The following is a 15978-nucleotide window of genomic DNA, read 5'->3' as shown; positions in this document are numbered from 1 at the left end:
TTAATGGATACATATGTTCTGGTCACAACTGTCTAAGGAGGTCCCAAACTTGAAAGAGATTCCCTCTCACTTCCTGTTGTGTTTCCAGGACAGTAAGTGATTGGAAATCTCCCCAACAGGGCACAAACACCAAAAAAAAGAAAAGAAAAGAAAAAAAAATGTACTCTCCACACTATCCAGAACAAAAAAAAAGTGTTGACAGTAACATACATAAGACAACTAACATAATCATAACAACACACACAGACACATAACATATTCTCAGTTATCTACATATAAATATTTCCTATTACAGGGAAGCGCTATCCCATCAGAAATTATTTTTGGAAAATATTAACACAATAATGATAACAAAAATCATTATTTTGCAATGGTGAGGATTTCTTAAAACTGTGGAATTTGTTTCTCTCAGTAGCAACACCCGGCTTTGTGTTTCACGGACAGGCTGCAATGTGTGAAACAAGAGAGTTTTATCATAATAACAGATGGTAGGTTATTTCAGTAGATACCTCAAAGTGTTAAAATGAAAGCTGTGTGTTGCAGTGACAGATATCTGTTTCTTTTTACAGTGGCAGCAGAGATAACCATATACACAGTCAGCAACTGTTCTCATGTTCTAGGATTGTCTTTTATAAAACTCCTTCTGTTGCACAAGTTTAACTCTGAAGCATATTATTAAACCAAAATTCAAACAATACCTTCTAATGTCTGGTTCTCTTGAGTTTGGCACACCGAAATCTGCAGAAGCAGAAAGAGAAATATTGCAATAAAAAAAAGACGGACACACAAAATTCCCAGTTATATCAAGCAGAACACATTTATAAACACATTTATAAAATGGGAGATAAACCTGGGAAACGACTAGATTGGTAATAAAGTAAAATTTTGGTTTTATCTTGTGCAATAATATGTTGGCTGTCAGACTGTAAAACATGGTCATCTAACAATATTGATGCATTTAGAAAATCTGGCCTTGAGGGAATGCCCTCTGACACATTATAAAACACTTCAGTACTTCTGCATCACACCCCACGGCTCTCTTGATTGGATGGAGGCTGGCTCCGTGACACCCTGTAGAGCAGGATTCTCAAACTCAATTCACTCAGGGGACACTTGACAATTTTTTTTTCTCCCATTGGGACTACTTGCCAAATTTCATACTTTAAAATAAACTGTAACTATATCCGATATGGTATTATGGACACTAATATACTCACAATAAGGCCCCATTCATATCTGTATAGATTAGGTGCAGTTAGGGATTCCTGTGTCAGGCAGCATTTTCCTACAGCAGGAGTCCCTAATCTGGTGTTTACAAGCGGCAGCTGTCACCCATTTAAGTTAATGATCAGGTGACAGCCGCTGTATGTAAACACCTGCACACCACATGTAATGGTATGTAATATGAAGGGGCAGACTGACCACCGAGGGCCTGCGGCCACTAGGGGGCCCCGTCACTGGCACACACCCCCTGCTGCCCTTTAGGTGCATATCACACGTGAGGTTTGCATACCTCATGTGTGATATGCACCCAAATCCCCACTCCAGTCTTGGATTATTCAGTTTCCCTGTCAATTCTCCTACTAATTCTCCTGCAATTCAGGATAATTTGCAGAATCTCTGTCAAAATAGCTGAACCAGAAAAATTCTACCATTTAGCTCACTTTCCAGATCGCTTATATTGGTCTAGATTTTCAAATTCTCCTACCAATTCACATTTAAGTTAATAGACCTGCTTTTTTGAAAAAAGTGTGGAGAAATAATTTCTATAACACAAGACTGTATATGTGGGTGGGGCTTGTGGATGGGTGGGGCTTTGTATATGGGCAGATCATAAGGGGGGCCCCATCAACTCGTATTGCCCATGTGTTGTCAGTCCGTCCCTGGTTGTGAACAGATCATCCATAACAGAATCAAATAAAAAATGAAAATAGAGGAATGAGATGCAATCCTCCGGTATGAGATGTGGGGAATCCTTTGGCCCGTGCTGCACCTTCACCTGATTGAAGGACTTGTGAAGGTGCTGTGTATCCACCGAATAATCCGGGAACAGCATAAGCCTAGTATTCTCGAAGCAAAGGTCACCTTGGCTCCTGGCCTCCCGGAGCACCACACCCCGATCACATGTTATGATCTCCAGTATGGCGTGAGCGAGAGGATTTATGCCCTATGGACATGCTCCAGATGCGGTATGTAAGACAAAGGAGCTGGAGATGTCTTGGAAGATCCGCAGGAAGGATAAATAACGGAGAATTACACCTGATGGGCAGCAGAGGTCAGAGAGACACGTCTGCTCAGGTCGCCATCTTGGACACGGTCGCAAATGTTTATTCTTTAAAGTGACACTAAACTCAGGAGTTACATTTTAAAAATACAATCAAGTACCTTAACTATTAACAAAAATGTATCTTATTTGTGTATCACTCAGCTGTAGGTCCTCAAATCATCTCTGAATTCATGCTGACACTGTCCTTCCTTCTGGAGGGTGGCTACTTTTGTTCCCCATGGTTCCTGTGTGTGTGGTAAAGTAGTCACCGCTCCAAGCTCACTCCTGTGATAGACTATAATTTCAGTACAATTTAGTGAACTAAATGTGAGATTGTAGTCCATCCAGGGAGTGAGCATTTGGTTCAGTTTGGTTTTGTGCTGCCCTAGACAAAACTAAACTTAGGCACCCCCATCTAAACTTGCTCCACCCCTTCCTGTTTAAGACATTTTGCACCACCTGTCATTTGCTGGATACAGCACGCACACTGTATCCAGCTTCTGACAGGTTGTGCTATTAGCATAGTGGGGAAGCCCACTGTGCATTTTGCTTAATCTGTCAGAAGCTGGATACAGCGAGTGCTTGTTTAAATAGTAACAGGCCCGAGCTGAATCACTTCTACCAGCGTCGGAGAGAGGAGGCTGAGCTTGTTGGTGGATTCGGGTAAGGATATACATACTGTTTTTACTATTACTCGCAGGTGAGGCTCTGCCTCACTGGCTTGGGGGCGGATTTTTTTACCCCCCTGCCAAGTGCCCACCCCTGGAAAGTGCCGCCCAAGGCAAATGCCTAGTTTGCTTTGCGCTAGATATGCCTCTGCGGTAGATATGTCTTTATTATATATGTACACTCACAGGCCACTTTTTTAGGTACACCTGTTCATTTAGCATCTAGACATGGTGAAGATAAATGCAAAGTAATGCACTTTGGAGTAAAAAATAGGCACCTGGGCTATACAGTTATGAGTATGCCACTAGGGAAGTCAGAAATGGAAAAAGATTTGGGGTTCATTGCTGTAAAAAAAGCAAGTAGAGTCCTGTCCTGTATTAAGAAGGGAATGTATTGCAAAGACAAGTCTATAATTTTGCCACTTTACAGATCACTGGTTCGGCCTCATCTGGAGTATGCGGTCCAGTTTTGGTCACCAGTCCAGAGAAAGGATGTCCTTGAGCTGGAAAGAGTCCAGCGTAGGGCAACCAAACTCATTAAGGGGATGGAGGACCAGAGCTATTAGACAAGGCTACTAAATTTAAATAAGTTCTCGTTGGAAGTAAGGAGATTAAGGGGGGATATGATTTTTATGTACAAAATGTTCAATGGTGATAGCAACATTAACAAAAAACTATTTACGGTTAACCGCATAAGAAAGACTAGAGGCCACCATCTAAAATTGGTGGAGAAAAAATTTCAGCACAAGGGGCGCAGGGGGTTCTTCTCAGTTAGAGTGGTTAGGGTCTGGAACTCGCTGCCACATGCAGTGATTTCAGCTAAGAATGTGTGATCATTCAAGAAGCTCTTGGACGATTTCCTTAGAGACCATAACAGGTACAGGTACTCCTAAGAACAAGATCACACATGGACTCATACACACGCACACACCAGCAGAGGCATAAATGCATACACGCAATAGGTTGGACTTGATGGACTTGTGTCTTTATTCAACCTCAAATACTATGTAAGACGACTTGATGAAGTTCAAATCGAGCACCAGAATGGGGAAGAAAGGGTATTTAAGTGACTTTGAACGTGGCATGGTTGTTGGTACCAGACGGGCTGGTCTGAGTATTTCAAAAATTGCTGATCTACTGGGATTTTCATGAACATCCATCTCTAAGGTTTACAGAGAATGGTCCGAAAAAGAGAAATGATCCAGTGAGCGGCAGTTGTTTGGACGAAAATGCCTTGTTGATGTCAGAGGTCAAAAGGTATTCTGCAACCAAGGTGTGCAGAATACCATCTCTGAATGCACAACACATTGAACCTTGAATCAGATGGGCTACAGCAGCAGAAGACTATACCGGGTGCCACTCCTTTCAGCTAGGAACAGGAAACAGAGGCTACAATTCGCACAGGCTCACCAAAATTGGACAATAGAAGATTGGAAAAACATTGCCTGGTCTGAGGAGTCTCGATTTCAGCTGCGACATTCAGATGGTAGGGTCAGAATTTGGCGTTAACAACGAAAGCATTGATCCATCCTGCCTTGTATCGATGGTTTAAGCTGGTGGTGGTGGTGTAATGGTATGGGGGATATTTTCTTGGCACACTTTGGGTTTGTGATGCTATCATGTCAATATGGACCAAAATCTCTGAGGAATGTTTCCAACATCTTATTGAAGCTATGCCACGAATAATTAAGGCAGTTCTGAAGGCAAAAGGGGGTCCAACCTGGTACTAGCAAGGTGTACCTAATAAAGTGGCCGGTGAGTGTGTTTACTTCATTATAGTCAGGGCACTGAAAACATACTTGCAGGGTGAAAACCTATAGCCATAGGCTGCTAGCCCTTCCACAAGGGGGAGTGGTAGGCAGCAGCAAATGGAGGGGGCTATTTCTACATGTTTTATACTTTTTAAGTTTGTTTCAATGCTTACATTTTTTTTTTTCCTCAACAGACCATCCCTGCTCTGGTCAAGCAAACACAGGCAGGGATGGCAAGGCTGTAACTAAAACACTTACAAACATTAATTCTAATGAACTGCTGGGTGTCAAGGATGTACCACTGGCTGGAGGTGGCACAATATGTGCTTGAGGTAGTAGCCTGCCTTGCTGCAAATGTCATATCAGAGAGGGCCTTCAGTGCAGTGTGGAGAGGAAGTGGGGATTTGTGACTGGGATGCTGACTTTTAATAAAACCAATCCGAACCACTACAGATGTTACTGATAAAATCAATACATTTATATTATATATGTTTAAGGCCTCATTCACACAAGAAAAGGCCAGCATGTACAGCTCCGTTTACGGCTGTATCAGGCAGCTCTTGGGGTGAGCGGAGGGTGGCGTATGGCCGCGTACTCCCATAGAGAAGGACAGGGGCTGCGTACTAATCACACGCAGCACCTGTCCTTCCCGGGAGCTGCCCGATGCGGCCGTGCACGCAGTACGGAGCTGTACGTGCCGGCCTTTTCTCGTGTGAATGAGGCCTTAATGGGCATGTGGCAGGGGATTGTGTTGCACCTGGGGCGAGGGTGTGTTATGTTTTGGATGCACAGTGTTTTTACATTTTTAAAAAGGAAGAGTAAGGTACTGCAAAAAAAGCAGCTCTTGAATGGACTGTTAGCAACATATGCCTTATGAGCTCTAATCACCCAAGCTAACAGTTATAATCTAAAAAAAAAAGGAATACCCTAATTAATAGGAAAAAGTAGCTAGGGTCTTGAAAATTAAAGAGCTAGCTATCAATTAATTGTTGTGGACAGATATTGGTCCTTAAAATTAGTTTTGGGTGTACAGATCTGTACACACAGACAGGACATACACTGAGCGGCCAGATTATTATGACCACCTGACGTTTGTAGGCAAATTAGCTATAATTAGCTATAATTTGGCGCTGAAGTTGCTAGAGGGCCAGACCATTATAAATAGGGAAGCAGGTTGTTTACCACGACAGTAGAAGTGATTTTTTTCTGACGATATGGGTAAACAACGCAACTTAACAGCCTTTGAACGTGGGATGATTGTTGGCGCTCAAGCCATGGAGCGAGTATCAGCAAAACAACAGAATTCGTTAAATGTTCAAGAGCAGCTGTTGTTAAAGTGTTTAAAGACTGAACTGTCAGCCGGAAATCTGCATCTGAACATGCGAATTGTGGCTGTCAGCGACTAGTCAATGTTAGGCCAGAACGGAGAGTGGCAAGACTGGTACAAGACAACAGAAGGGCTACAGTGCAGTGTCAGATTCCTCGCATCACCTTTCAACATCTCATGGAGTCACGAGGCGGCCCAACGAAGTCATCTCGTGGAGTCATCTCGTGGCCCAACGAAGTACTGATGGGGTGGTCATAAATAATCTGGCCACTCAGTGTATATAAGTGTAGCCTTGAACTACAATTCAAAGAATGCATATATAGTTTGTTAAAGTAGATGGAAACCCAAACACTAAAATCTCATATAAGCTTTAATATTATAATATCACTTGGAAAGCCTATTTTTTATTTAATTACAAGCTTTTTTTTGTATATAACAGCTGGTGATACTGAAATAAAGGTCCTCTCTGCTCTGCCCCTGTCGCCTACTTGTAAATCACCGTCACTTGTTCTACCAAAGAAAGTTTAAGTTTATATGCTGATGCACATTGCTCAGGCAGATTTCACTATTGTCACTATTGTTAAAGAAAAGGCCTGTGAAAAAATAAAATTACTGCCAGCAACAATTTGGAAACATGCCCTGTGGAAAAACACATGCAGCCTGTTATCACTGTATTGCATGTGAACATGGGTAGGCTGTAAAGAGACTGCAGGACTTACGCAACATTAAGATGTAGCAAAGGATGAAAAAGGTAAAAACCTTCCCCCCAACACCCAAATTCTCAAAGATACACAACATTTTTGCTACCGATATATTCAGTAAGGATTTACATCTACAGACCAGCCAGTGCCTACAAGCTCTAAACTAATCTCTTCCTATACACTTTTTTCAGCAGTATATCCTATGCTTTTCCACATTGTCAATGTGGCTACTGTGGCATCACCCCTTTATAGTGAGGGGGCTGGCTTGTTCAAAACCTCCTTATTGGCCCTTCTAAGCCAGATGTCTTACATTTAAAGACCAGGCACTGCACTATGTTTACAAATAATTCTGTCTGGCCAATTCCCACAATAATTAGCCAGGACCACCAAACTTGAACAGGCAGGTTTCGCTGTGAACCCATGGTAACAGTAAAGCCAAGCCTCATGCCTATTGAAGAGAGAGATTCTGCAAATTTTCATCCAGTAAGGCAGCAACCACCCACGCCAGAATCCCAAGTGTGACATGGGCCTAAGGCTGCACTAACATAGTCCATAGAATATTAGTTCATTGAGAGTAAAAAGATCAGTTCCATTGCCACTAATATAAACCCCAAATGACAAACTCACCAAGGATCTTCCCTTCATATGGTATAGGAGTGCACAATTATTTATGACTGTTGCTACATGTTGAAGAACAAGTTGCTCATCTTGTAGAAGGGCCAATCCCCATTTTAATGGATATTTTGTTTCTGGCCATATGTCTAAACAACATGTCTAAACAAACTATGCAAGAGGCTTGATATGTTTTCAGTTTTTATTATGCCAAACATGAGATTTCTATCAAGTAGATATGAAACATTAGCCTTTAAACCCACCTACAGAGTAGAAGCATTAATAGAGTTTTTTCAAATTTTTAAGTTTATGTACGCTGACAGGAGCTGTAAAAGTTAAAGCAGAACTCTGGGTAAAACTGGAATGCACAGCAATCCCTCACTAAACTTCTCCCTGCATTCTGGGGTGGGAGGGGGCATGGAGGTGCATTGAAGTCAATGGCATGGCAGTCACGCCCCCCGCCTGCAGTGCGATCCGAAGCTTGGCAAAACATTGCCTGCGTTCCGTTCCTCTGCAAACGCAAAAAAATGCTCCATGCTCTATTTTTTGCGTTCGCACTGGACCGTAATGTTTTACCCTCTTCCTCCCCAGAATGAAGGGGAAAGTTTAGTGAGTGATTGCTAAGCGTTCTAGCAGCTACCGCTCTGGAAAGCATCACAATTGGTGTGAACAAGCCCTCAATGTTTATGTAAGACTGAAGAATGATCTTTGGAGAGAGGATGAACCTGGAGGAGTTATCAGGCTACTATCCCAGCCAGAACACTATCTACATGGAGTTTGTATGTTCTCCCTTTGCTTGCGTGGGTTTCCTCCAGGTACTCCGGTTTCCTCCCACACACCAAAGACATGCTGGAAGGTTATTTGGCTCCTGTCCAAATTGGCCCTCGTATGTATACATGTGAGATAGGGACCTTAGATAGTAAGCTCCTTGAGGGCAGGTACTGATGTGCAGTATGTAAAGCGCTCTTTAAAATTGTTGTTGCTCTATAAATACCAATAATAAATAAATACTATAGTCAAGTTGCTGTGCTATGTCATTCATTTTTACTCGTTTTATAAATGCAATACTTTATATCTAGTAAAAGAATAACAAAAACTAAAAATAATATGACCTGCCTTAGCCTCTAATTCATGCTTTCTTCTGATTTTTGTAGCTTGTTGTCACTTCCCAGCTTCTCTTCACCTTCCCCCACAACTTCTTCACTTCTTCTGCTACCCTTTCCTCTATAAACGGCTCACAACTTTTCCCCTATAACAGATATAATCTTAGCACAGTAGCCAGACTGTCTGCAACACTTAATTTTCTGCTACAACAAATCTGCAGTCAAATACATCACTCATTATCTATAGTCCTTGGCTGACTGTTGACATTTTCAGGGATTGTTGGTGATGTAATTGTGACGTCAGGGTCTGTCTCTCAGTACAGGTATGTTCCACCTTTGGTAGTTATAGGACTACAAGTTCCAGCGTGATCTAAGATTGCTGGATACCTATCTAGTGATTTACTGCTGCAAGGCATGACATTCAGACATCCATGATTGGTGTAAGAGCTGCATGCCACTAGTCATTAAAATAAATATTCCCAAAGGGCCACCCATTACAAATCATGCACTGAATAAATGATTAGACTGGACCATAATTGCTCCATCATTATGCTTAATATTCCTAATGGATTTTATTGAGCAAAATAAAAATGCAAGATGTATAAAAATTAGGGATGCACAGATACTTTTCGAGTACCAGTGCTTTTTTATCTTTGAAATTGTCTCTTTCCTTCTCCTGCGAATGGCCCCCAAACCATTGGCACCCCAGTTTGTTGGTGTCTCTTTTAGCTGTGTACAAGTTGAGTAGGGATACAACAACTAATCGATTAAATCGATTATAATCGATAATGAAAATTGTTGCCAACGATTCTCATAATCGATTAGTTGCCTTTTGATTAGTTGCCGCCGCTCTGCTTCTCCATTCTCCACCCCGCTGGTGCTGGCTGCAGCTGTCTGTGTCCCTTTCAATCCCCGCTGCTCTCCCCACCTGTATTGGCAGAGGCAGCAGGGACACAGAACACTGCAGCCAGCACCAGCGGGAAGAAGAGACTGCGTTGACTCTGCATTCCCCTGCTGCCCCCCCCCCCCCGTACCTCCGATGCTGCTCTGTTCCTCCAGTGCCCGCCCCATTCCTCCTCCTCTGCCTGTCCCTTTAATCCTCCGCTGCCTTCCCGGTTCCTCCTCCTCTGTGTGCCCCGTTCCCTTTTCTGCTCCCCTGTACCCCCTCTTCTGCCGGTGTTCTATCAAGTCTGAGGGATTGATAGAACACCGGCATCAGATCAGCAGAGGAGGACCTGAAGGAGAACTTTCTCCTTCAGTTCCCTCCTCTGCTGATTGACAGCAGACAGTGGGTGGGTGCAATAGCCAGCCTTCTATTGGTTATTGCAATTTAAAATAACCAATAACAGGCTGGCTATTGCTCCCAGCCACTGCTGAATCCAGCAGCTGAATCCAGTGAAAAGGTGACACTAGGGGTCTAAAAGAACCCTAATATCACCTTAAAGAGACACACATAGGATGCACATTGGAGTAAGAAAAAAAATGAAATAAAAAATTCTCCCCCTAAAAATTGAAAGTCCCCGAACCCTGAAAACGCGTGTATACTAATGGAAACACAAGTCGGGTGCACCTACATAGAAAAACAACGATTGCGCTACACATGTCAGGTATCGCTGCTTATTTTATTATAAATTATGGATGGGGGTATTTTTTATCTGATTAATCAAAAATAATAATTGGCTTACTAATCGATTATGAAAATAATCCTTAGCTGCAGCCCTACTGTGCATTCCCAGCTGGGATCTAGTTATTTGAGTCCATAGTCTCACACAGCGCCCTGCAAGCCATGCCCCTACTTCCCCCACTGCCCGCCTCCAAGCAACTTGACTGATAGCAATAGAAGCCTATCATTCCACTACCTTCCTCCACAATCCGGATGTTTGGAGAACGGTGAAGATCTTTCCGGAGCGTTGGTGGTTACAAGGGATTGTAGGTAGGAGTTTGGGGAATGTGGGGGCATAGAAAGATGCTGGGACATATTTTACTTAAATGCAAAGAATGAATTAAGTTACTAGACACCTAGCATTTAGTACCACTTTAAACCATCCGGGCATCCAGTCAGGCTATACATCATAGCAATATGGTTACATAAGCCTTCATAGAGAAACAATGCTCCAAATTCTGTGGCTGCCGAACAACTCAGTCCAGTCCTGGGTGCATACTAAACAGGCTCAACGCTGCGAGAACCCTATAGAAGGGGGGGGGGGGTAAACGGTCGCACTCCATGGATCTTCGTTCAAATCTCAAGTCTTTATTGTAGAATGTAATAACACACTGCATGGCATCCCTCAATGCGCGCCCAGCCTCTTACGCATTTCACCTTTCCAGCTACCAGGAAGTTGAAACGTGTGGTGTGAGAGGATGAGCACGCATGGAGGGATGTCATGCAGTGTGTTATTATGTTCTACAATAAAGACGAGATTTGAACGAAGATCCATGGATCGCTACCGTTTTTGTTTTCCAATATGGTTACATAGTTACATAGCTGTACAGGCCGAATACAGACACAGGTCCATCCTGTTCAACCTTATGGTCATTTAATTACAATCCTATCATTTAGAAATCATCTACACTTGACCGTTTGATCAATAAAACTATCACTTCAAAGGAACATCTGGCCTTTGAGGAAAATCACATTTAATGCAGCCAAACTGGTCTTTTTCTTCATTGAGAAAGATCATTTAAAATGATTGCTTCTATAATTGACCAGTTGTCTATTACTACATGTATAGCTGGCATAAAAGGTATACGACTTGTTCTTCATTGCAGTTTGTGCACACTTGCTGCATGCTGCACTGGTACATATTCCACATGGATTAACGGCATCAGCATGTTTTGGGAAATGTGTCTCATTAGAAAACATACAATCTGCAGTTCTGAATTCTGAATGCATGAACAATATGTCCAGATCTATTTCTGGTACGGCCAGCAGCTTTCAAATAGTGAACCTTGTGGCTGCAACTTGTAACATAAAGCATGCACAAATGGGCAAGTGTTTCAGCTATTGATCCATCAAGTGTGGGAATGCAGGAGATATGTTATCTCGGCAGCTCTGACTGTGGAATGATGGTTGGTTCCATAGATATGGTGGTTGCAGTATTTCAGAAACAGAAAATCTCTTGGAAAGTCAGTGCACTACAGTCTCTAAAGTTTACAGAGTGGTGAAAAAACATCCAGTGTGCAGCAGTTCTGTGGGTAAAAAAACATTGTTAATGAGAAAGGTCAAAGGGGAATGGCCAGATTTGTTCAAGCTGACAGGAAGCCCCAACTACTCAAATATCCACTCTATACAAAAGGTGGTATGTAGAAGCACAACTTTAATAGCACTGATTTAGAATAGAGTAGGGAAGAGTTAAACTGGCCATACAATGCTCAAATTTCAGATCTGAGCTGTGAGTGGCCCTGGCTGGACCAACCAGAAGTTAATATTTCAACAGCGGAAGTGGGAAATACCAGCAGGCACTGTGGAGAAGCAAACAGGTAACGTTTAAAAACACGGCTGCTGCAAAGGTACATATAGATGATTTTCTGTAACAGGGTATGCTTAGATTACAGCAACCCTTTGGTGAAAGGGCCACGTTCAACAAAATGATCTACCTAACAAGTCCAAAGAACGGAAAAGTAATAAAGTGCAGGTACAAGTAGAGGTGTAAGAGCCAGAATTTGGATAAGATTAAAGGAGAACTATGACATGAGTGATTTCCACTCACCTCATAGTTCTAAGCCGACCTGTGACAATGAGACTGTCACATGTCGGCTCAGTAGATCGGGAGGTGAGGGAACACATACCGGGGCAGAGAGCCGTGACAGGGGGAGGGGCTGGATTCCCCTCTCCCCGCTCCGATCTGCCAGCGCTGACTGGCGGAACGGACGGGGGAGGGGGCGGGTACAGCTGTCACTCACGGGCGGATCCCGTCATCTACGTCGGGATCCGCTCCAGGTGCGGCGTCTCAGTATACCGCGAGCTGTAGCTCGCGGTATACTGAGCTTAGGGTAACGGGAGGACGCTAGTTTGTGTCCTCCCGTTACCCTAAGGAGAACTATGGGGAAAAACACTGACCCCATAGTTCTCCTTTAATGTATTGTTGTCTACTGGATCATACTTTGATAGCAATAATTATTGCAAAGAAGATCCAGGGCTCTCAATGGAAGACCTCGGGCAAAGACAAATAGGACATTACTGATTGTAGATAAAATATACTGATATAAAGTTATGATATGATATGGTAATGTGTCTACCCAATGTTTCCCATATATCTATTAATGCCCTAAAACATAGGACCTGATGTAAGAAAAATATCCTAGACAGAAGATGAAGTGTGAATTCCACAACCTCCTGGTTGACAATACGTACAGTACAGTATATGTAATGAGAATATGTTTAAGGCTTCTCATAACACTCGTAGACTGGGTAAAGACAACAAAAATCTAATAGACAAACACAAATGATCATGCAATATCATTAGTCCTTATAGGATGTCTCCAACTTACAAGCAGATCTGAATGTGTGATTGGGCATCTATTTGACAAATTAGGTTTAATGTTTATAAATGTAAAGTTATGCACTTGGCGACTAGAAACACACACTAGGGGAGTATGTTTTGGGGGAGTCAATGATGGAGAAAGATCTGGGTGTTCTGGTAGACCAGAGACTCAATAATAGCATGCAATGTCAAGCTGCAGTTTCTAAAGCAAGCAAAATACGTTCTTGTATTAAAAGGGGTTTACACTCCAGAGAGAAAGACATAATCCTGCCCCTGTACAAAGCATTAGTAAGACCTCATCTGGAATATGCACTTCAGTTTTGGGCACCAGTTCACAAAAAGGATGTTGTGAAACTGGAGAAAGTGCAGCGAAGAGCGACTAAACTCATAAGAGGCATGGAGGAGCTCAGCTATGAGGAAAGATCAGTTTAACTGAAATTTGCTTTCTCTGGAGAAGAGGCGAATAAGGGGGGACATGATCACTATGTATAAATACATAAATGGTCCATATAGCGAGCTTGGTGCCAAATTATTCACTGTAAGGTCACTGCAAAGGACAAGGGGCATTCTTTGCGTCTGAAGGAAAAGAGGTTTAACCTTTGCATAAGGAAAGGATTATTTACAGTAGAGCTGTAAAAATGTGGAATAAACTCTCCCGGGGGCTAGTTCTAGCTAGCTCAGTCAAATGTGTAAAAAAAAAAAATCGCACAGAATATTAATGGATATTGAGTTCTTATAGGTATATTAAGCACCAGGGATGTGCGGTCAGGGGAGGCAGGTGAGGCAGAGCCTCACCTAGAATTATGAAGGAAAAAGCTGTCAGGTTCATGTCGGAAGCTGACAGCTTTTTCTCCATTCAGATCGACATCTAACAGGTTACACAGCAGGGAAATCCTCCCCGCTGTATAACCTGTCACGGAGCCTCAGCGGTGAGGAGCAAGTGAGGGACAGGGAGGCTCCTACTTGTCTCCTTCCTTCCTCCATTACACTAGCTTGGGGGTGGGGATTCAACCGGTGGGGGTGGAGCTTCGGCTGGCAGGAGGCGCAGCTGTTTGGGCGGGGCTTCAGTCGGCAGGGGAGCGGGGCTGGGGAATGCCTCACCCTGATCAAGAGGCACCGCACGTCACTGTTAAGCACCAGGGATTGTTGATCCAGGGAATATCCGATTGCCTTATGGGAACAGGAAGGAATTTTTGTCCCCCTGTTGGAGCGAATTGAACCATGCCTGGCAGTGTAAATGTTCCTTCATTTGTCATCAGACTAGGGTAGTATATGGTTGTATTGCATGTAATGATAATATCTGATGTTCACTGAAAATTCCATATTAATGGAAATTGGGGGAAGAATATGGGAGCGAATATAAGACTTCATTGACAGCATACAATTGTCAAAATCAGAAAGCTACAGCTCTCCTGGATGGGGAATACAGAAGAGTAATAAAAACGTCGGATTTGCACATAATGGGCGACCGTTCCTGTCAGTATAGGGTAGTTTAAGTACATGTTTGCAGTCAGTTTGCCAGCTACAAGAAGATCCAGCACGGTATATACTAGTGCTGACATGCACTGGAAGTACCTGATACAGATCTCCCTACCCATGCCTCAGCTTCCCTTGAGCCAAGGTAGTTTGAATTGTGTTTGGCCAGAGTCCAAATGGCATTGCTCTTGGCTACTTTTCAGTGATGGCGGCCATTACGGAAAATGCATGGATGCCAGTGTTCTTTGGATTCAGCATTGGTATACAGAGGACACTGCTTGTGCCTGGTACCCTGTAATCTTATATCGCAAATAAACACTTTACCACCACAGGTAAAGACAGAGGACAGCAAAACATAGCACATCCAACTACACCACTTTGTCAATTACTTTAAGTAACAATTTTATAAGATAAGTACAAGCCCTACAATTACTGACTGCCTTCTGACAATTCTAGTTGACTGGCTTTTATGATCATCTTCTAACTTCAGTACTTCTGTGTCACCCAGATCATCACAGAAGTCCTTATCTGCATACCTTTGGGTTAGTGTCTCAAAGTATTCAAGCAAGCGGATCAGCAAGACAGGTATTGTAGAATGACAAGATCCTATCCTTTGATCCAAGATTCTATTCTATCCTTCAATATCTGTGAACTGCAGTAGGTCACATTCACGAGTCTCCTACGTTTGGTTTATCTAGACGCAAGAGAAATTACCGGAGAAGTATCAATAACCCTTATGCTTCCCAGATCAAGTTTTCCTGGGTTTAGATGTAGCTGCAGTTGCATGTGTTTAGATTCTTTGAGCCTGGGTTCACACCTGTGTGATGCAATATTCCACATAAATTGCAAAGTGTTTTTACACGCAATACCGTGTGTTCCAGTGGAGGAGCTCATTTATTTGAATGGGCTGTCTACCGCATCTAAATCACACCACAGAAGTGCAGAAGTGATTTTTTTTTTTAAATCACGTTGCACCGCATAATAAGTTACAAAGGTGCGGTGCAACCCATGTGCGATGCTTTTTGGGGTGCCATCAAGAATTAATGGCAGCACAGCAAAAAATGTTCATACATTGTGTTGCACTATGTGGTGGTAACGCATGTGTTCCTGTGTCCCATAGGTGTGAACTGAGGGCCAGGAGTATCTAATCTGCCCCTGGACACACAGAATACTATACTGAATGCACCTAAACGCAGATAAATGCATAGTGTAAAGTATACCATTTAAAATCATTAAATGCATTTATATGCATTAAGAAATGTCCTAGGCATGCATGTGCACTGCCAGTGTTAACGAGGTCCTACACTCCATATTATAAATGGTCCATATTACAAATGGTTAAAGGTATAACAAATAATACAACATGACAAAACTCATCTACTCTACATGGAGATGGGGATACAAGTGATCAGAATTATAATAGATTAGTATGATAATCTGCATTGTAACCTATTGCCATTGTATGTACCTCAATTCACTTTGAAAGCTACAAAAAAAAGAGATTAAAATAGATTTTCAAAATACATACAAAAGGAAATATATAAACATATAGGAAATATATAAATATAATAATTAAATATAAATATATAA

At 42.5% G+C, this 15978-nt stretch overlaps 1 protein-coding gene across 1 annotated transcript in view; it reads right to left on the bottom strand.

The window, feature by feature from the left end:
• Window positions 1–15978, bottom strand: part of VEGFB (vascular endothelial growth factor B) — a 48249-nt gene that overhangs the window by 31132 nt on the left and 1139 nt on the right. Inside the window, exon 2 of the mRNA XM_018565245.1 lies at window positions 699–738. Coding sequence (XP_018420747.1) covers window positions 699–738 — 40 coding nt within the window. The remainder of the gene's footprint in view (window positions 1–698; window positions 739–15978) is intronic.

This window comes from Nanorana parkeri, unplaced genomic scaffold, assembly GCF_000935625.1.
Source record: "Nanorana parkeri isolate BGI_ZX_2015 unplaced genomic scaffold, ASM93562v1 scaffold25, whole genome shotgun sequence".
Classification (NCBI taxonomy): domain Eukaryota; kingdom Metazoa; phylum Chordata; class Amphibia; order Anura; family Dicroglossidae; genus Nanorana; species Nanorana parkeri.
The sequence above is the reverse complement of the archived record's forward strand: the minus strand, read 5'-3'. Positions and strand labels throughout refer to the sequence as shown.